At 41.4% G+C, this 22683-nt stretch overlaps 1 protein-coding gene across 1 annotated transcript in view; it reads left to right on the top strand.

Annotated features, from left to right (window-relative positions):
- The window catches only part of trappc10 (trafficking protein particle complex subunit 10), a 35010-nt gene extending 12920 nt beyond the window's left edge, over positions 1-22090 (top strand). The window contains exons 5-23 of the mRNA XM_030080539.1: positions 1098-1293; positions 1846-1957; positions 2723-2970; positions 3505-3651; positions 6577-6691; positions 7014-7090; positions 7332-7423; positions 9514-9654; positions 11308-11417; positions 12521-13053; positions 13729-13870; positions 14873-15031; positions 15479-15708; positions 17043-17143; positions 17322-17445; positions 18193-18357; positions 19100-19280; positions 19638-19832; positions 20870-22090. Coding sequence (XP_029936399.1) covers positions 1098-1293; positions 1846-1957; positions 2723-2970; positions 3505-3651; positions 6577-6691; positions 7014-7090; positions 7332-7423; positions 9514-9654; positions 11308-11417; positions 12521-13053; positions 13729-13870; positions 14873-15031; positions 15479-15708; positions 17043-17143; positions 17322-17445; positions 18193-18357; positions 19100-19280; positions 19638-19832; positions 20870-21117 — 3316 coding nt within the window. The 3' untranslated portion in view covers positions 21118-22090. The remainder of the gene's footprint in view (positions 1-1097; positions 1294-1845; positions 1958-2722; positions 2971-3504; positions 3652-6576; positions 6692-7013; positions 7091-7331; positions 7424-9513; positions 9655-11307; positions 11418-12520; positions 13054-13728; positions 13871-14872; positions 15032-15478; positions 15709-17042; positions 17144-17321; positions 17446-18192; positions 18358-19099; positions 19281-19637; positions 19833-20869) is intronic.
- The last annotated feature ends 593 nt before the right edge of the window (positions 22091-22683 follow it).

Raw genomic sequence — 22683 nt, 5'->3', positions numbered from 1 at the left:
CCCATTTTGCGTATTAAACACCCACCGGAATAACCGCCGGGGCGATTATTTGCATTATATTGAGGTAAACCCAAAATAAGGCTATTCACCTTATTTTTGCAGAACTAAACAGTTAGCAGTTAGTCGAACTGAAGACTTCTGCACATTTGCACACAAACTGTCTACCTTTTGCTTGCAAAAAGTAGAAAGTTTAAATTAATTTGATGTAATCAAATGCAACGCATCTGCTGCAGCTTAGTCTAACTCTTAGGGTTTCACTGTCATGAAAATCCTGGAAAGTCATGGATTTTGAAAATATGTTTTCCAGGCTTAGAAACACTGTAGAAAATGTTGAGGTAACCTCAAAGTTTTGGAAAAGTCATGGTAATTTTAAGTTATGATCTTTAAAAGTTGAGCGAGAACCTGTGAACGGAGAACATGTAACATGTACTTTTCTTTTCTGAAAATAAACTCTCTAGAAATTAATATTATTAATTAATAATAATAATAATTAATTAATTACAATTAATATTATTCTAGAAAGCCAGTCAATCAGAGTCAAGCGATGAGGGGGTTGCTGTAAGACAAATTTTATTTGTCCTTTTATTCAGCCCAGCTGTGATGGTTGCCTCACTCATCATACCACAGAAATACAGTCATGGGCATTTGGTTTATGGTTACAGAAGAGTCATGGAAAAGTTTGAGAATTTAATTGGGAAATAAGTGAAGAAGCCTTCAACTATAGAGTGATAGATTACTTACCCTCTCTAGCCTTCTGTTACCTGCTGTTCAGAGCAGAGGAGCAAACTTTGGAAGTTGCCACCACCAGGGGCCAGATATCTGATGTATTCTGATGGCTTTGCATGGGCTGCAGTGCTTCCACAATGTAATGCCATGAACAATATAATATCAAACACCAAAAAAAGCTTTGAAACTGCAGGAGTCTACATAGATGCAGCCGGAGCTTCTTGCGCCAACCATGATAGGTCAGAATTGAGCAAGCCATCATAAAAGTTTCTTACAGCGTGAATCTAGGCTGAGAAAGTGATGGATGAATATCTGCAACCATTCTTGGTCGACTGTTCCCGGATAAAGAGAGGTTGTTGTTCCCCATCCAGGTGTGTGGTGTTGTCGGATCCTCTGAAGGATTCTTCTAGGTCCCAGGAGTCATGGAGTTCCTTTCTGCTCAAGCTGCGAACGCTTCTCCTCATGTCTTTCACCAAGAATTTGGGCCGCTTCGAGGATGACATGCGCACGCTTCGAGAGAAACGCACCCAGCCTGGCTGGAGCTTCTGTGAATACTTCATGGTTCAGGTACATGGACATAAATTGGGGATGGTGGCCTTATTTGTTCTGTTTACATAGGTTGTTGAAAAAACACCCTTGCAGAATGCTTAGTGGGGATCTTGGACAAAAAAACATCCAACACCTTGTAAGGTATTGTAGGGACAGGTTCGCTGGATGCTCCCATCTTCTGACAGCTTTGACTGTCTTTGTTGATCGAGGATGTTCATACAGGGTGTCCATAAAGGCTTTTTTTGCCTCATTTAATTCACCTCTATATCGGCACCATTAGTTGCACGAAGCACATCACGATGGTATTTGATTTCTTGCCATGTTCACTGTAGCATAGCCTCATCAATGGTGGCAATGGCATCAGTGATCTTTTGCTTCAGGTCGTTGATGTCCAATGTGATTAAAAACTTTGATAACCACTGAGTACATAGAACAAATCTGATTAATGTATCTCATCAATTGCTTTTGTAAAAGATTTTTTAAATTGTAAAGAGACTTTGTGGACGCCCTGTATGTCACTGTTTTGGAAATCTTTGTCTCACCTGTGTTTATGTATGTGTGACTGCCTAGGAGGAGCTGGCCTTTGTGTTTGAGATGCTACAGCAGTTTGAGGATGCCTTAGTCCAATATGACGAACTGGATGCTCTCTTTACTCAGTACGTCCTCAACTTTGGAGCTGGAGGTATGTAACCCACACCCAACATAGCATTGATTTATTAAAAAAAAAAAACTTTATCTGAGTTGTTCAGTAGGACCTGAAGTTGGAACTGTGACAGCAAGACTGGGTGTTTAGTATTCTACAGTGGAAGATGAAGATGGGGAAATTGAAGAGCATGCAGTGGTCTGCTGAAGAAACAAAACAATTGCTTTCAATTTCGACATCTCCAAAATTTCAGCAAAAGATTGAAGGGAGCACTAGAAAAAGTATATAAAAGTATACATAAAGTATACATAAAGTATAAATATCTCACAAGTATCTCATAAATGCTTAAGAGCTGGTGAAGGCTGGATTATAACAACCCAGGACCAAATTATCAGCTAGTTTAAAAAATTGAAGGAGTACAGACACTACAAAAAGGACCTAGTGAAAAATGGCACTGCAGTGTTAGAAAAAAAACTACATTTCAGGTGCTGAGCGGTGGTCATAAAGACATCAAATGAATGGTATTGAATGGTATTGAATTTTCTTCCAGTATTCCTAGTACATTTTAGCTACTGCTACGTAACACTATTCTTTTTGTTTTCTGCTGTATGTTATACAGGTTATTTTGTTTCCCACTGATTACCACAATGAAGATAAATGTTGCAGTACACTGTGAACAGTTTCTTTTGCCATAGTTGGGTGTAAAATCTACATTATTTTTTTTTCTATATACTTTTCTATTTCCTAAATCAAATAAAAGTTCAGTAAAAGGTATCAGTCTGAGTAGCCTGTGTCCTCCCATAGATGGAGCAAACTGGCTGGGCTCATTCTGCGCCCCGGTCCGCAGCTGGAGTGGCTTGCTGCTTCGACGGCCCATTGACATGGAGAAGAGGGATGGGATCCAGCACGGAGAGGCCAGCCTATTGGACCTGAGGAGTTATCTGTTCTCCCGCCAGTGTACCCTGCTCATCTTCCTCCAGAGGCCCTGGGAAGTCACTCAGAGAGCCCTGGAGCTGCTCCACAACTGTGTCCAGGAGCTGCATCTGCTAGAGGTAACCTGAATCACACTAGTGGAAGGTAATACCACAGTTTTGGGTGGAGACCCAAAACTATGTCATTCACATACCTGGAGTATGTGATGACTGTCTTCAGTGGTATAGGACCCAAGTCACCAGGAGGAGGAAATAGAATAATTAATCAGATGCGTAGTTATGGTAATTTATTTTTTGTTTTGGTACAACATACAAGCATGTTCAGGCTGAATAAAAGTGGATCAAAAGCCTTGGGAACCCCATATGTAATATCCACTTTCTCAGAGACCAAGTCTGCAGTGAGCACAAGGAAATTTTGTGATGTATTCAGTGTCGAACCTGTGTTCATTTGAACATCATTCACAGCCTTTTGAAGTATCTGTGCTATGGTTGGATGGAAAATCAGACTAATAAGTATCCAAAAAGCCATCTGATAATTGTTTTCATCTATTTATCTGACTGCAGCAGTCCCACTCAAGGCATTGATTTAGACTGTGATTACATTCTAAGCAAAGGGTTTATATATTCTAATTTTCTATTGATGTTGTTGTGCAGGTGTCAGTCCTGGAGGGGGCGCTGGATTGCTGGGTATTCCTCAGCTGCTTGGAGGTTCTACATAGGATTGAGGGATGCTGTGACCAGGCCCAGCTAGCGGCTAACTGCTCTCATACAGTTGGCCTGTGGGCTTATGCTACTGACAAGGTAACAGAGCCTATATTATGTAGCTTTGTTCGCCTCGCTCATGTCTACTATGGTATGATCTAAGATATACCAGGGGCCATGGGTTATTTTGAAACATGTTTCTGTCCATGATTAGATATTTACCATATGAAAAATGTCACACGTACTGTGACAAAATAATTACTGGCATAAAGGAGATATCGCTACTGCCTGTTGCTGATGTTAGGTAACCAATGATGTAAATGCACTTTTTCACTCAGCAGCAAGTTGAGAGCTAGTTAATATTACTGGCATTTGTTGCCTGTGTGATTTGAATTTCAGGCCCTGGTCCTTTGGTGTGTTCAATTATTTACATATATTTGCATATCTATCTATCTATCTATCTATCTATCTATCTTGGTGAGTGGATGGCAGGCATTCTGTTCTGGAAATTGGTCAGAAGCTCCCCTTTTTTGACAGTGTACCAAGGAAATCATACATCCTCTTAATGCTCTAGGTGTCTAGTTTGTGGTCATAAAGTTTCTCTAGGCTGTTATTATCCTAAGATCACAATGGGTCATTTTATACAGTAATGTCAAGTTCCAAAAAAATGGTCTCACGACAAGGAATTTGCTACCACAGGGGCTAACATCATCACACATGACTCAAATGAGTCTCAGCTTTCCCGTCAAACCCAATTTATGCAACTCGAAGACTGGCTAGGCCCCAATCTGCACAAATACACCATTTTAAAATAGGCTAAAATAGCACATTTGTACTGCATGCAAACAACTGCATGGATTTTGCCCCAATCTGCATGGGATTAGCATAAGGTGGACATGGGAATTTCTGCAAAGGAGAGACCCGTGGGTGCCCATAGAACCCATTTTCATTCAGAATCCAGAGGTGAGAGGTCAAGGGACCTCTTGCAAAATTGCATGCTAGTTTTTCCCATGCCAAAATTTAGCCAAACTTTGGAGCAATATGCTAGCTTTGTCGGCCACCTTGCTGACAAGCTAGCATATTGCCATATTGCCACCAGGCCCCCCAGCTAGCCATTGGAACATTAAGTTTAAGCACAAGTTTATTTAAAGCACAATATCACTGTTTACAGTCTCAAAGGGCTTTACATGCTCACAAGTTTACAACAATCAAGATGACACCCCCTGATGTAATCCTTATAGCGGGCAAAAAAAATCTATAAAGCAAAAGAAAACACACTAGCAGACAATATGACAACAGAAGCAGCAGGAGGCTTCGACTGAGGCAGGTGGCAACCGCAGCCACACAGGGCGATGAGCAGCCACAGAGCAGCTGCAGCAACCAGGATGGGGGATGATGATGACAAGGACAAGGACAGGGAGGGATGAGGAGGATGGAGGGTGGTAGGGCATACCAGGGAAGAAGACAGTCACACTCGCACAGGGAATGCATACTTAAGCATATCACACACACACACACACACACACACACACACACACACACACACACACACACACACACACACACACACAGAAGATAAGGGTGGAAGGGAGGAGAGTGTAAAGTGGGGCACCAGGACTTAAAGAGAGAGCCCAGCATGCATAAATGAAGCAAAGCTAATGGCTGTGGAAGGTGCAGGAGCCAGCAGGTGTAGTAGGACCAGGTTCACCAGTGCAGGGGACAGAGCCAGGCCACCAACCTGAAGATGGAAGCCACATACATGTAGCAGGCAGACACAAACTACTCACACAGAGGAAAATAGGCGAGTAACTTAGAAAACATCAGTCACAACTGATGGTACAGAGGAAAGAAAAGAAGAGGGAGACTGTGGGGGAACATCTGAACCGGCAGAAACTAAACTAAACTAAGGCCTTGCTCCCACCTGGCATTAACATCCAACACCTCTAAGTACAGGTGTAAACGGCAGCAATGTGTCTTCAGTGTGTCCTGCATGATTGGATCTCAGGATGCATTGGGACGTGGCCTGGAATGCTTCTGTCCGCATCACGTTAGAGGTGTAAACAGACGTGTCCCAGGATGGATTGAGGGACCGCCTACTAACCTGGGGTCCTGTGTCTTGTCCAGCCCAACACCCTGACACCGGCCAGACCGTCACTTTTCCAATAGAAAAAATATCTTATAGAGTTTCTTATAGAGTATAGAGTTCCCCTTAAAACATAATGCAAGAAATTTTGGGTAGTTCCTAAAATTTGTATTGACAATATCCAGGGTTTTTTCTTCCATATAAAATTCAGAGACGGTGGCCTTTCTTAAATTTCATGCCCTGCTGCAATTAACACATTTCTTCTAAACCTAGACATGATAGAGTTACTACAGGAATACCACAGAAATATTACAGGTTGATTTATCCAGCTAAATGGAGAACCTCTCAGACCCGCAGGAATAATTAAATAATCTGAGCTTGTACGTGATTGGTGCCTGTAACAGATGTGAAATGCATCTTACTTGAGTTACAGTGCATTAAAATAAGGCTGGAGTGAGCAAGGATGTCCCCTGCTGCCTGTTAAATGCCATTTTATTTTTATTTCTTGCATGGAGGGAGGACTAGCAAAGTAAGAATTTCATTTTTTGGTCTCACTCTTTCCCTCTCCAAAATGATACATGTTTATTTGCATATAGAGCGGGAAGTGAGATCTGATCACAAGTGGGCAGGTGAGATGGATTTGGAGACACATGTTAATGCCAGGTGTGTATGGACAGACTGACAACTGTCCTCTTGAGTTTGGATTACCACTGAGACACTGAGCTTCCATCAGTACTCAAATCAAAATTATACTATCCATAGCTTAAAGAAAACAAATAACTTGACTTAACTTTAACTTTGTTTTTATTAGTAACAAGAGAGTTTGGTAGACCATCTGTAGGTAGATCATTCCAGAGGAAGGGAGAGCGGTAAGAAAAGGCTTGATGGTCAGCTGACTTCTCAGTAGCTTCATTTTAATGGATCAACTCGGTCCTTCCCAGCTGAAGTCCCTGGGGGAGCTGTGTGGTCTGGTGTCAGACAAGGGGCCAACCTCTGAGGACCTGAACCGGACTGTGGATCTGCTGGCTGGCCTGGGCGATGAGAGGCCTGAGACTGGTAAGACACACAAAAAGAGCTCTCACTGGTGAGATTCCAGCCCTGCAAGAAAGGCACTTGAAATGTAATAGGGGATGGGGGGGACAACATGTTCATTTTTGAACTGAAAGTTACTTTTATCACTTCAATTTCAAGAATTGAACTGGAATTCATGAGGCATTTTCAGTTCAATCCTGAATTTAGCATAAGCCTTTTGTATTTTAAGCTAATCATGTTGTTAATTAGAATAGAATGAAACAAAATAGTCAACTTCTTCAGAAGCTGTTTGCTGTATAAGTTTTAAATATTCCTTCTCTTCTCCTTTGTCTGTCTTGTTCCACAGCTAACAGTTTACAGAGCCCGTACAAAAAGCTGAAAGAAGCCTTATCATCTGTGGAGGCCTTTGAGAGGCACTATCTTGTAAGTGCAAATGTCTGTTCCTTGCCACCTGCCTGGAATTTTCATTAATTTTGGAAGGAATTGGAGCAAGTTACCGCAGTATATTCCTTTTTACTCCTTACCAGGTTTTCTCAAGGGGATCACTATAGTTTGATTTAACTTAATCTACTGCTGTTCCACCTGTCTGTCCTCTCCTTCTTTCCCTTCCCTTCTTCCCCTACCTTGTGTCCACCTGCACTCTACTGTTCCTGCTGCCCATCAGGAGCTGTCTCATGCTGCTATGGAAATGTACAGGGCCATCGGCAGGCTGAGGTCGGCCAGACTGGTGGGGAAAAGCCTGGCTGAGTTCTACATGTAAGGAAGAGAGAAGCTGCTTGTTCATTTGGGGTATCTGCAGGTTTTTACATATGTAATTTAATTTTTGAGTAGTAGATATTTGGGGGTCTTATTTTGTCAGTGTGCAAAGCATAAAATTTTGTGCACTCTTACACTGAAGTACTGTTAAAGGTATGGTAAACAGTTTAACAGAGATTTCATTATTTAGTATTGCTCCTGAGTGCTATCTTTATTATCCACCAAGAACTGAGAGTTCCAGGGTGCTCCTGTAGCTCACCTTGTAGAGCGCAAACCATGTAATACCAGGGCTAAGCTGCAGTGGCCTGGGTTTGAGTTCAACCCAGACCCTTTGCTGCAGGTCATCCCCTCTCTGTGCCCTGTCTGTCCTGTCTCTCCACTGTGGCTGTTCAATAAAGCAGAAATGCACCCCCCTACAAAAAAAGAAAGATTTGAAAGTCAATAACTGTAACACAGCAGAGTTTCAGGGTCTGCATTTTACACAGTGATCCATTACGGAGTCGGCGTCCCCCAAGAATAACATTATTGTCACAGCTCTGGAAAAAAACAATGGTTATGAAAATGTTCTGCTGCAACAATATGTTAGCTGATGTTTTCATAGCTAACATTGCTTAACATGAAAAACTTAAAAAACATTTTTGAGGCTTGCAGTTGCCCTTACTACTGTTTGTTGAGACCAGCACTGCATATCAGCTTCAGCTGAAGAGTCAGTCAGACAGCAGCAGGAGTAATAAAATCTGAAATGATGTTCTGATTGCATGTCCCACTCTTATGTGTGAAACTAGCTTTTTAATCCCTCTCCAGCAAAACCTCTCGTTTCAGTCAGGAGAAAACAGTGGACAGGCCTCTCTGCACAGAAAGAAATTCAGATGTGTAGCGCTAGTTTGAATTTTATGTGGTGGCATTTACCATCATTACAACTGTGACCTTTCTGGTGCAACAATATGTTAGCTGATGTTTTCATAGCTAACATTGCTTAACATGAAAAACTTAAAAAACATTTTTGAGGCTTGCAGTTGCCCTTACTACACTCAAAACTAATAATAAAATCAGAATATGTATGTACATGTCCAAATAAACCAGGTAATTGAGCAACAATGAAGGTGTGTTATTCCGGTTATGATCACACTGATTATGACCTTAATGCACTAAAATTAATCAGACTCAGGCATTTACATAACAATTTCTATAGTGTGAGTATTGCTTTAAGGGACCGTACCAGTGATTTTGAATGTTTTGCCTATTTACTACAAATTGCCCACATTTTTCATTATAGCAAACAATTTTACAGATGATGCAGGAGTGCTAAAGATTTCACAGTATAAAATCTGTCAATTCTCAAATTAAGGCTAACCATTTTTCACTTTTAATGGTTCGGTTACATGCAATGTTAAGTACGTATATGGATATAGACGGAGCCCTCTGTCTCTACTCTGTGTTCATGTCGTCCATATTTCTGCAAGTTTTCAGGAAGCCTACGGATAGGGACAAAACAGCAGTACTACTGGAAATCATGGGGGCAGTGCAGCCAAGTGTTCAAGCGAGACCGGTCTATGAGCGACACATGAAGAAGACATTTTTAAAACCTACAAACCTGCCTCCACTTTTGCCTCTTTGTAGCAGCTCTATTATTATGACCTCCTGCACCGGCGCCATGTTTGTTGTTGTCAGAAACTGTTGACTCTGAGCTGCCCTCTAGTGGATTTATGGTGTAACATCCATGCCAACATAACAGATGCAGGAAAGCATGTGGTCAGTGGTGGTTACATCGTTTGAAATGGACGTACTTAATTTTTTACATGTAAAGGGAGCATAAATGAGTCTTCAGGGTCTAATGTTTCCATAACCATTATACTATTCCATCAGAGTTAATATGAAAATGACATATTGAGGTAAATCACATCAAGGCCTTTACACTAGTGTTAAAATTAGTCCGAGTTAGCATTTTAAGTCTGAAGGACCTGCAGATATTCTATTAATACTCTTGCTGCTTTTATATGGCATTGTCTGTACAGAGGTTGTAAGTTGCTCAACATCAATTAATGTCCTTGGAAACACTGATGTGGTGAATTGGTTTGTGTGTTTAACAGGAGGAAAGGAGACCCTGAGCGGGCAGAGGCATTTTTGCAAGAAGCTCTGAAGTCATATGTGTCAGAGGGGTGGAGCCTGCCTGTTACTCACACCAGGAAGCAGATTGCTGAGTGTCAGAAACTACTGGGGCGAACAGAGGAGTATCCTTCAAAGTACAATTGCTGACTGTGACCCTAGATTGCACAAGAGCTTGAATTGGAGTAGAATGGACACTAAGTGTGGCGTTGCGATTACAAAGAACTGTGGCCATTATACTGGGATAACTTGCAAACTGACTGAGGCTCTGCCAGAGGGAAATTGAGGATTGTTTGACTATTACGGGGTAACTACTAATGCTGATTACTCTGGGCTCCTACACATCCTGGAAAACCCAGAAATCTATTGACTAGTTTTCCTGCCATGGAAAATATCTGGAAAATTAAAAAAAACTGATAAAAAATATTAGTTAGACTCGTAAACGTAAAATTATAACGTTTGTCTGAAATGACATATTCAAATGTTTTTTCTCAGCTCACATTGCACGTTTTTGCTGCTGGTGCCTCGTTTTAGCATCCATTCATACCCAGCTGTCATGTTTTGGCGTGCTGCAGTGTCATGTATGGAAGGCCAAACAGGTCAAAAACAAGTGAAACCAGCGCTTTGATCAGGGTGAATTTTGGGCATAAACAACGTGTGTGTGTTGTCAATGTGTTAATTTTTTTTTTTTCTACACAGATTTCAGTTTCATGCAATTTTGAATAATTTGGCCACTTTGTCCATTTTAAATCATTTATTGTTAATATGTACAGAGGTCATTGAATATGTACTTGAAAATCCTGAAAATTAATTTCCTGAAGAGTGGCAACCTGGTTACTGCTTTTACTGAGTAGCCATAGCACAACATATCTTTTCAAGCTAATGTGATACACTTTATAGTGGATCACGCTAACTTGAGAACCTAAAGACATGTGTTGTCATTATAACAGCCAACCACAATTGATATTTTCATTCTGTAATAGCAAAGTGACCATAGTACACAGCTCCATGACTGTCACACTACATTCAGGTTAGCTCTGGGTTGTGGCCAAAAATACCGTCACAATATATTTTTTCACATTTTCAGTGTCATGATATACATTTAACTCTCCACGAAAAGGTTTAGGAGTAGTGTCCGTAGAAGTAAATCCCATTGAAAATTTTTGTTCACTGGCATATACTGTATTTATTTTTATATAAGCTGACCTATAGCATAGCCTCCATACATCAGTCAACAAAAAATAAGCTGAACAAAAATCAAATCAAAATCAAAAATCAATTTTTTAATAAAGGTGAAATGTATGACAAAGCATTAGGGAGCTACAGAGATGCCCTGGTCTGTAAATTGTATTTTACAGATGTTTGTTTTGGATGGGCCCAAGCAAAAATTACACATTTATTTATTTAGTTATTTATTTACTGAAAATTTAAAATATGATGCAAAATTATCATTTCTACTAAAACCTTTACTCTTATTTCAATCATAATATCTGTAAAATGAATCACAATATGATTTTTTTTCACCATATCATTCAGACCTTAACAAAAACAATTGCACAGGTAAAACAAAGAGCCACTGTTTTCTGACCACCTAAATGTCTCTTAATTGCATGAAATGAGTTCTCAAGACATCTGGGGGAGGACTCCCAGAAATGCCTTAACCCAGGTGTGTGTGTATTGAGGTAAAAAAATGTAAAAGCACCAGTATGGTCTGTTAATGCAGATGGAATGCTTTGGTTTATTTTGCAGTATGTGGTTTCCTTAACAAGCCATTGTAGCTACCTGCAGACCAGTGCCTTGTTGGCGGGTGATGTGAATCTGAGCAGTGAGGAGAGGAAGCACTTTTGTCAGGAAATCCTGACCTTTGCCAGCAAATCAACAGACAAATGTTCGTATTCATCACCAGGATTACACTTCTTAATAATGCCACCCTCCCTTTTGCACTGATCTTGTCGGACTGTGATGCATTCCAGGAGGTTTTATGTGTTGGAAATATTTAATTTATCTTTGTGCCCCCATTCCCTTATCCTGCCTCATCTACTGCTAGTTAAGTGATTTGCTAGAATCACAATGACAACCCTCAGAGCATTTCTTTACAGAGATGGATTTGTTTTTGAAAATGCAATTTGTGTCCCCAGAATCTCAGGAGGCTTCATCCAAGAGGCTTCTTCAGTTCTGACCCAGAACTGAACCTCAGAACTGAAGAAGCTTCTTGGACAAGAAGTGAATCATCTTCAGGAATCTAAAAAAACAGTCCAGTTGACCTCAGTCCAGCTATATGTGGACTCCTGGTCTGTGCTACATGTGTTGGAAGGGCAGCTTGGCCTATGGGCCTGATTCTGCACACATTGTGTGGCGTTCAAGTGTGAAAACAGTTTCACAGAGCTTCAAATGCAAGAGCAAATCCAGGTCAAAACATCTTAACAATGTCCAAAAAGGACAAGGAATTGGAATGATCAAAACAAGGCTGAGAGGTTTATATGGACAGAGGAGGTTGAGCTCCTCCTAAAAGTCACAAGTGAATACAAGTTGTTGAAAATAACTGCATGATCACAGTGGCACCTGCACGAGGTCAGTGTCCCATGGCGAGCATGCACAAAGACACAAAGTTGCAGTCACATCAGCATTTTCAAATTGTTTTGTGTTCACCATCCACACCACAAAAGGGAAATATGGAGAGCGTTTTCCAAAAGTTGCATTTTTGAAGACCAAAAACGAAATAGAAAGATAAAGTGTATTTTCAAGAAAAAAATCATCTCCATGCGAATGCAGCCTCAGAGTAGGAACATGCATTCCTTGCTGCAGATTAAAGGTGGGTGTAGCAAATAGATAGTAGTATCTAACAGAAATTGAGAGTTGTATTGTAAAAATGTAACAAAGACTCTTCAATCCCTGGCTGTGAACTTCCACAATCTTTTTTGTATTCAGTAACTGGGACCGTGTTGCATCTGTACTTCATAAACACTGAATTCTGTTTTTCTTCTTCCATAGCCCAGAAGGTGATTCTCAGCATGGGTGCATTTGCCCAACTGACACGGCTGCAGTTTCATCCAGCAACCGCCTCTGTGCACTCTGGCGCTGATCTACAAGTTGAGCTAAGTCTGCAGAGCCTGATGCCTGTGTCAGTGTGCGTACAGCAGCTGGCCGCTAGCATTCACTTTAGCCTGGAGCATGGAGGGACTCATGGAAGGTCTAAAGGAACTCAGAAACAGACCAACATAGGGACAGTAGACTTCAGCCAGGGCAACTTGTCAGCGTGCCCCCTGTCCTCTTCTGCTGCTGGCCCTTCTTTAGAACTGGACGAGATTCAGGATAGAAGTCCCTCAGACAATTCCCTCAACTCTACAGGCATGGTGTGTAAAAACACACACCTGGTCATGCGTCGTCATGACAGCAGCTCGTCCCCAGACACGCCCAACTGTGTCAGCCCTCCCACTGTTGCCTTGGACGACGGAGCACACATGTTGAAAGTGCAGGATATAACGTTGGAGCCTGGGAGTAACAGCGTTGTATTCACCGCCCCAGTAAGAGCCCCATTTCCACTGCTTTCACTGGCCAAACAAAGCCTAACTGACTGTTACTGTTCAATAAAAAAAATTAAAAGGACATTTTGAAAAATTTCATATGATCTCACTTCCTCCTAGCTCTTATGTAGGACTGTCGCGGTGCTTTCTTCCTTGCATTGTTACTGAGCATATTACAATGCTAACCATTAGCTTCCTGCAATTTAGACGGCCCTCCCCAGATACAATATGCAGAAGCTATCGGCTCTCTCTAGTTGTTGACAACAGGAAGAACACAGTAATAAACAGTAATTTGACTGTATTTTAGTGTCAGTAAGCAATGCTTGTAAAGTGATATTAAACCTTTTTTAAAATTATTTTTTCAAGAATGTTAGTTGGGGGGAAGTTCACCTCAGTGGCAGGAGGCTAACAGTTAGCATTTGGAGCATCCAGCCAGTATCCAGCACTCAGTAACAATGAGAGGAAGATAGCACCACTATTGTCCTACAGAGCAGCTGGGGGGCAATGAAATAATATCACATTTTCAAAATGGGTGAACTATCCCTTTCAGGTTTGAAATGTTTGTTTCATTTGCTTCTCATTCCCTAACGTCCTGCCTTCTTTCTGTCTCATGCATCCATCCTCTGCTTTTTCCCGTGTAAAAATGGCCCTATTTCTCCCTGTCTTTCTGTGTAGAGTGGAGATCCAGGTACATATACGTTGCGTCAGCTATGTGCCACAGTGGGTCAGGTGCAGTTTGTGCTGCCGCACATCTACCCATTGGTCCAGTATGAAGTCTATTCTCAGGAGCCCCTGCTCACGGTGGAGCCTCTCTCAGGTCTGACTGCAGCATGCTGATAGACTGAAACACTGTCTCACTTTCAGCTTCATCATGGCACTTCATATTCACAAATGCTTTTGGTGTCCTTACATAACAATATTTCAGTGAAGATGAGAGAAAAGTGTGATGTTAATGAAACCTTCTTGTTGTTAAGTATATTATGATGTAGGCATGAAGTATCATGTCATCATCTGTGTGCAGTTTCTTTGGTGTTTCACTTGTATCACTCTGAAAGTTGTAAGGTTGCATATTTTATACAGTATTTGTGTATTTGTGTATTGGGGGAGGTGTGATTGTATTATTTGCTGGAATATTATGTGTATCCACTGGAACACCAAATCAGTTTTAGCAGAGTTTCAGTTCAATATTTGATTCGCTGATTGGCGATTTGATTTTAGAGCGATTGTTCTATTTTGGAATGATTTGCTTCAATATGAGCGAAAATCACAAATCAATCTAACAATTTAACTTTTAGCCAGATTTTATATTGATTACATAAATGCACAGCAACGTAAGCTTATTCTTTTTATTCTGATATGTGAAAAAATTTGATAATGAAATTATCTAAACTTTATTTATTAAAAACAAAAAAATGAAAATATAATGAACAGAAACCTCTTCTGCAATTTAGTATTATTCTGTTTTTCTTTATTTTGAGAAATGAATGAACCGGTTCAAAACATTTCAATCTATTTATTTCTTTTATCATAATTTATAATCGATGCAGTGATGCAGGCATGAATCGTTACACCCTTTGTATGTCACGAAGTGACTACTACAATACAATAGCCTTCTACAATATTGGTATGGAAATTAAAAATACTGGATATATATTTTTAATATATATTTTATTATTTATTTATGAAATTAGCTGCAAATGTAGATGTTGAATTCAGAGTACTGAGGTCATTATTAGCTCCTTAGCTAATGTTAGCTGCAGGCTAACATTGGTGGCATTATATGTCTGTCGGTGCTCATTGTTGTTGTATTTGTTTCCAGAGCCACTGCTGGCCGGCCTGCCTCAGATGGTGAAATTCACACTTTTGACTGGCCACTATACGGTGAAGAAGGGAGACGCCCTGCAGCTCAGCAACACTGAAACCATGCCCATCATGCCTTCCACAAGCTGCACTGCCTCCATCCGCAACACTGCTGCTGGTCTGAACACTCACACACACACACACACACACACACACACACACACACAAATAGGGGGACAGATAGTAAAGACAAGTAGCTAGGTATTATAAATAGCTGGACAGATGCTATAGACAGGTGAACGGGCTCTAGCTCCTACAGGGTGATACGATGCCAGTGTTAATTTTGAGAGCCAATTTGGAAAATTTGTCTTTGGAAAATCAACACACATCGGATCATAGCCTAATAAAATAAAGTAAAAAAATTAGGGGAAAAAAATATTGATAATCATTAATAATGTTCCAGACCTTTGAAAAAGTTGCTGCAAGCCAGATGTGGCCTTCAGACCACCACTCAGTAGCTCCACTCTAGATATTATATACTAGTAATATTTTTACTTATTGATGTTTTTTTGATAATGTTACAAGATCTGATGTAAAGCATGACCATTCTGTCCTCCAAATTCAGACTTGGTGGGGGAGAGCCTCCTGTCCATTCAGTCATCAGAGAAGGTAACCAGCATAAGCCTTCCCCCCACCCCGCCCTACCACACATTGGAGTTCCAGCTGGAGGTACTGTGCATTATCCCCTCTGGGTCTGACCGGCCGGCCAACGAGAGGCTGACCAATGGAGAGGTCCGGCATCGGCCACGCAGCTATAGCCACCCTGACACACCCATGACCGCCATCGACCAGCGGGTGAGGCCTGTCGGACACACACAATGGCTCAGTTCCCGCCTGGCATTAAAACACGTCTTTGGTAATGCTTGTGGAAACATTTGTCTCCACAAGCATCTCGCTTGCCCACTTGTGATCAGTTCTCACTTTCCCGTTCTATATGCAAATACACCAGTATCATCTGAGAAAGAGAGAGACACACAGAGACCGTATCATGAAATTCTTACTTCGCTAGTCCTCCTTCCATGCAAAAAATAAAACAGCATTTAATAGGCAGCAGATATTTAACAAAAGGGGACATCCTTGCGCACTCCACCCTCATTTGAATGCGCTGTCAATCATTGGAAATGCATTTCACATCTGTTACAGGCTTGACCTGATCACATTCAGGCTCAGATTATTTGATTATTCCAGCGGGTCTGAGAGGGTTCTCCGCTTAGGTAGATAAATCAACTTGTAATATTTCTGTGGTATTCCTGTAGTAACTGCAATGCACACATGCACATGGCCGCCTATAATAATATCTGTGCCATTCCTCTTGCAACTCTAGAGGAATGGCTAATACCAGGTGGGAACAGGGCCAATCACAACTGTTAGTTCCATTTAACTTCATGGCCTGAGAAACACTTCTTGACCAGAAAATGGCATTCCTGTTGATAAAAAGTACGCTAATGATTGCATTGTACTGACTGTTGAGACTCCGACATTTGACCAAACTTTTCTAAGTTTATCATTTAAACTCTAAATGATGCTCACATTTCCGAATCAAAAAATTCATTTTTCTGAATTCTTCTCCAGGAGTCTCTCCATGTCTCCTGGAGTTCCCATGGTTAACACCAGTTCAAGTGTGTGATCGTCAAAGTCTAAATTTAGATGAACAGATCATACTGTCTTTTGTATTTTGGGTGTTTTGCCATGTAAATCTGTAAATAGCAATCATGTTCTTTTGAAATGCAAAGCAGATGTTGAGTTCTACAAATAATGTGTCTTCATTCCTATGCAGAAGTTTCACAGTGGTGGTTGATTTAGGGATTTTTATGAGTTGATTCTCACTTTCTTATCAGATGAGCTACCCAGGATTTTTGTGGACCTTATGAAATGAACTATTATCAAGGATTTGAGGGTTTTATTCACATTTTCACTTTGGGTTTTTGCTGGACAACTGCTAGTGTGGAAGGCCTAGACTCTGATACACCACTCACTGACTTAACTGATTATTTTCAGAAATAAGATAGTGGAACCTCCTAGTGGCACCCAGTAAACATTGTGAGAGACAGGATCTGAACAGCAGGGCCCTGGCTATTCTATGTCTTTGAGCAGTTTGATAGGGAAATCATGCTGTTTTCTGTCCACAGATGTCAATAGACTGCCCCTGGTCTATCTACTCCACCCTGCTAGCCCTCACTTTCTACATCCCCTTCAAGACCAAACACTCACTGCTCTCTGCTGGCAACAGGTGAGCCTGGACACACATAGCAATGTGTTCTTATCTGTATATCTTTTGCAATTTGCTTTATGAGATGAAACTTTAAATACACAGGATCCGGGGGTTTACTTATATACCTTTTGGAGTATTTGAATGTCGTTTCCATGTATGTGCCATCTGTCCTGAGGCCTTTGATCCGGTTCCACAGGAAGTACATCCAGGTGTGTGTGCAGAATGTGTCAGATGTGAACTTCCAGCTGGTAGATGTGAAGCTCACAGAGAAGCAGCACGCCTCACTGGAGCTGCACTCCCTCAACACTAAAGCACAACAGGTGAATGGAGAAAAGCCACAAGAACGCAATAATTTGGGTTCTTACCTATATATTGGTATTTGTTACTCTATACAAGTGTAATATATTCTCCAAGTTTGACACCTCAGCTCCCTCCCCGTCACAAGAATAAGTGCTTCTCAAAAATGAACCTGTGTACCTTGCCCATCAAAGAAGATGATGAGTGGTGACCCAAAATTGAAAAATATTTTGAAGGATGCACCACATCACACATTTGTATAAGATTCATTCTTGATATTCTTTTCCAGACCTTTTGCTTGCTAACTGATGAAACTGCTTTATTTCAGTATCACTACACAACATCTCCCCTCAGCGCTGTGTTTATTTACACACCTGATGTGTGAAGCTGTATGTTTAGTGATATAGAAATAAAGTAGTTCCACCAGTTAGCATGCAGGAGGGGTGGAAAGGAGTGTCAATAATGAATCCCAAACAAACATGTTTGGATTGCTGCTCCAAATTGTGTTTGCTGATGCCAGATGCACTTCATTCATTTTGGAGAACAGTCAGGTGAAGTGCTTCATCTCACAACAGGGAAGAAGCTAACAGGTCAAACTTTAAGGATCTATTACACTCATGTGGTGAAGCAGATACCACTATATGGGCAAGAACCTGAGCTTTCATTTTAAAAGCACATCAGTAGGACATCAGAGCAATTTCCCCTAATTCATCTTGATGTCTTTGTCTTTGTGTGTGTGTGTGTGTGTGTGTGTACATGTATGTATCCAGCTGGTGTGCAGTAAGCAGAGTGTGTTCTGCTTGTGGGAGGTGAGGTGGAAGGCTGACCTGCCCTCCTGTCTCCAGTGTGTATTCTCTGCCAACTTCTCCCCACTCAACCAAGACATCTCTGCCTTCAAACCCTTCCATTACCACTTCCAGCTGGAGAGAGTCACTGTAAGTTGACTACCCTTTTTCTTTCTCTTCTGTAAACTGCAGGCAGCGGTAGCCTAAAGGTTTCAATTCTGTCCAAAGGCACAGTTTAAGCCAGGTTTTATGTATAGACATCAAAAGTCATTCCTCTGTGACTTTCTCTCAGTTTATTGCACATCTAGCTGCTGCTGGCATGTGGCAGAACTTGCCTTGACAGGAGATGATATTCAGGTCAGTTATCCGTTGGCCATTTCCTATTATTTTTGGCATTTCTTGGATAGTTGAAGCAGAGAGAGACAGGAAAGACAGGGCCAAGGCAGGGGATGGCATACAGCAAAGGGCCCAGTCTGGAATTGACCCTTTGCTGCTGCAACAAGGACTTAGTTTGAGTGGTGCATGCTCCTGCTGGTTTGGCCAACCAAAAGCCTTCCCAAACTCCTCCCATACCTGAGTTATTGCAGCCACAAAGCACTGCTCTAGTTCAGATCAGGCAGGCGTTCCTCCCAATCACCCCCTTCCAAGTTTCCCCTTTGTTGTCAACATGAGTGTTGAAATCACTTAGGAGAACCACAGAGCCCCCAGATGGTGCCTTCACTAGGCTAACCAACCCTCCCATGGACCCACCACCTGCAAGAGGAGAAGGAGGGGGCCTGGTCCGATGCCACGCGGGTGGGGATTGGGGCCAAGGCCCTGGCGGACTGGACCCATGGTACAGAAATATTATATATGTTTAATGTAAATCCACTGTGCTCTTTGATCTTTTCAGACCTTGTACAGTGTGCAAGCTGAGATCCTGCCTGCTGCCGGGGAGCAGCATTGTCGCTCTGGTGCCCTCTGTGGACTAGAGGTGTGTATTACACGACTGACTGAGCCTGGAGAGAACGAGATGGGAGAGGAGAGCAAGGCTGATAGCGATGGTCTCAAAACCACCAAGCTAATGTATGAAGGTAAATCTGGAGCATGGTCCATTTCATGTAATTTACTATTTTAAATTCAGTTTCAGTTTAGTTGCAGATAGCTTTCAGTGTAATTTTAATTTTAATTTAATTTTGATTTAATTTCAGTTAAATATATTCCTTGTTTTAACCATCAGGAGGCAGAGACACATTCATTTGTTACATTAATTAAAGTCTGATCAACTAAAATGTGTATTAATATATATACCATGCTAAGATGTTTGCCTGCCCCCTGTCCATGACTTTGTCAAATGATTGCCATATTTCAGTGAAGTGAATTTTGTTCAGTTGGTTAAATAAAATATTTTTATAAAATAGTTTAGCAACGCATCATTATTTTCCCTACAGTGGCTGACAGCAGCAGCAACTGGGCAGTGTGTGGGAAGAGTTCAGGAATGGTGTCCATGCCCATGTTGGCCAACGCTACACACAAGGTGCAGATTGAGGTGATGCCCCTGTTTGCAGGACATCTGCCCTTTCCCAAGATTAAAGTGTTGAAGTACCTGCCTCATACTGCAGCACCAGCTATTCAACCAGACCCTGGTAAGATCAGACACACAGAGCAACACTACAGCAAATCTAGATCTTTTATACTGGTGAAATACACTATGCAATATCTCAAGAGGGAGAGGCAACAGCTTCATAGTGCCAGCTAACAGGATGTGGAGCTTTCACCAGAATTACAAAATACCAGAGGGCAGTTCATGGTGTGAAGAGCATACCAAGGCAATCACCAGATAATATTGCAAAATATTGTGTGATCAGAAGCATTTCGGTCTCTATAGTGTTTGTGCAACTTTCTAGTTTCTGCACAGAAAAGCATTCAGATTCTCAGTGCCATGAGTGTCGAGACAATAAAAAAACCCCCATTTTAATAAAAAATGGCACATTTTAAGTTACCATCCCTGTAAATGTCTTTCAAATAAAAGCTGGCAATAGCTGGACAGTGATACATGTCTGGAATCAATCACCAGTGATATTGAAAAGATCAGCCAACTGACACAAACATTTTGTCTAATTTCATTAATGTGTTTAGTCCTTTTTGTCAAATTTAGTCAAGCTTTACAACTTCCACTTCAAATTCAACGTTTCTGATGTTGGGTAATTTGTTGTAGAAACTAACTATACCTGGTCTCATGTACTACATTTACATGCACACTAAAACACACACTATTCACTTAAGCATTTGCCAAGAGAAATCCACAAAAATTCTTACCTACTTACCTTTCCTAAGCTCTTTGTTAAAAAAAAAAAATCCTGAGTAATTTATTGCAGCAGCAGCTTGCTGACTAAGGTCAAGGAGTCTGTTAGAATCATGTTGTCAATAAAAACATATTCCGGCCTAAAGCTGACCTTAGCACTGAATATGTAGTACTTACCTTTACACTTACCTGCAATGCCTTGAATAAGAAAACAATGTAAAAAAAAAAAAAAAAAAAAAAAAACCTCTTACATTTTATTAAAATTGATCTTGAAAAGATATTAAAAAGCATTAAATGTAACTTTCTGACAGTAGACACGATTGTTGGTTGGAGCATGAACTGTAACGCATAGTAACAGCTGCTTTTGACTGTCAACAGACAGCTGTGTGGAGAACGACAGCCTGTCCCTGCTAGACAAAACCCTGGATGACCAGGGGGACACAGCCAGCATCCGCAGCCGGGGCAGCGTTCACTCTGTGGGCAGCGGGGAGCAGCAGCAGAGGGGCCTGGCCATGCCGCGCCTGGAGCCCTTCAGCCCCGGACAGGTCTTTAACCACAGCCACGCCCGGCAGGTGCTGGTGCTGCCTGCCACGGACGACCACATCATGGAGGTCAACGCTACGTGACCCTGGTGGGAAGACTGCCCGCCCCCCTGTACTGGCACCACTAGCACCACCGCCCTCTTATAGGATTCAGCCCAAAGCCCTGGAAGGACTCTGCTGGTCTTGAGCTCCGGGGCAGATTGGGTCCTTGAAACTAGATTACAACAGGCTCTCTGTCTTCTGGGCTCTGCTGCCCCTCTTCCTCCCTCCCCTAAGCATGAAATTTTCACACCACTGGAGACATCCTGAACTAGACACAGTGAACAACCGGTGACACCTGCTGATGAATTTAAATCAAGATCTTTTTTCTGCTCAGTTCTATTCGCCATACTTTGTACATAGCTCATTGGATGGATCTACAGTTCTATACATCGACTTCTGGTTCTCCCACTACATGGAACTCAGAATAACACTCCTGATGGTCCCATGATGCTTTGCCAAACCACGTCCAGTCATCTGTGGCCAGACTCAGCGTCAGCCTCCCGACTGCATTCATTCAGACACACCAAAGCCCTAGATGTGTGTATGCTTAGATCGACTACTGAAGCACTGTACTTCGTCCGGGTGTGTCCAGTGTGTATCTGTATTTGTAGAAGTTTGTGTGAGCGTACGCGTGTGAGTTTGTGTCAGTGTGTGTGACAGATGACACTTTGAAAAAGGATCAGTCAGTGCACAATGTCTATTTATTGTCTTATCTATCAGTTGTTTGTTCATGACCAGTGTGTATATCTATCCTGTCTGTATGTGAGGGGTGGGTGCGTCGCCAAATCTGTGTCGAAGCTATGCACACATGCCATACATCTCGAATCAATGAATGAAATAAGTAACTGAGTTTATTCATTCATTCATTTGAAAGAACAGATGTCCCCCCCGTCCACCCCAGCATTGTAATTATACTTCTCCTCTTTGGCCACTGTACATACTGCTCTGTAAATATATGTGATTTAAATCAAATCTTCTTTGATTGCCAACTATATTAAAAATTCATTGGACCTGAGCTGGTGGTATGCTGTCTTATATCCATATTTTAGCACAGGAAACCATATTTCAAAGTTTTGTCCTTGTACTAAGCTCTATAACAATCCTGTGAATTGTGTGGTTTTGTTTTTTCCATTCATGCTGTAGAATTTTGCTATTTGAGACCTTCCTATTTATTTGTTGTCATTATTTTTTTGGGGGGTGGGGGGGTGGGGGGGGGTGGGGGGGGGGGGGGGGGATAAAGGCAGGTGTTAAGTCTCATTACATATCTAACTTGGGGACCTTGACAAAAAAACAGTTTTTATTTGTATTATGACTTTAATTATTTAGATGCCAATTTTAAAGTTGTTCAAAGAGGTAAGATTATAACATGGTAAAATAATTACGCATAGTTTTTTGTACTGTGACAATTTTAAGTGACTTGACAGTAAAATTAACTCTTTGTTCAAGCAGCAATCACATAAATTCACTTGAATTTTTCTTTCAAAAACATGGGGGAAAAAAGGTGAGTTGCAAATTAGCAGAAAGTTACCAGAAAATTTGTTTAAAAAAAACAAAACAAAAAAAAAACGAAAAAACTAGCTTTTTTTTTTTTAAATTCAAGACTGCTCT

This window comes from Myripristis murdjan, chromosome 21 (assembly GCF_902150065.1).
Source record: "Myripristis murdjan chromosome 21, fMyrMur1.1, whole genome shotgun sequence".
NCBI lineage: Eukaryota > Metazoa > Chordata > Actinopteri > Holocentriformes > Holocentridae > Myripristis > Myripristis murdjan.
The sequence above is the reverse complement of the archived record's forward strand: the minus strand, read 5'-3'. Positions and strand labels throughout refer to the sequence as shown.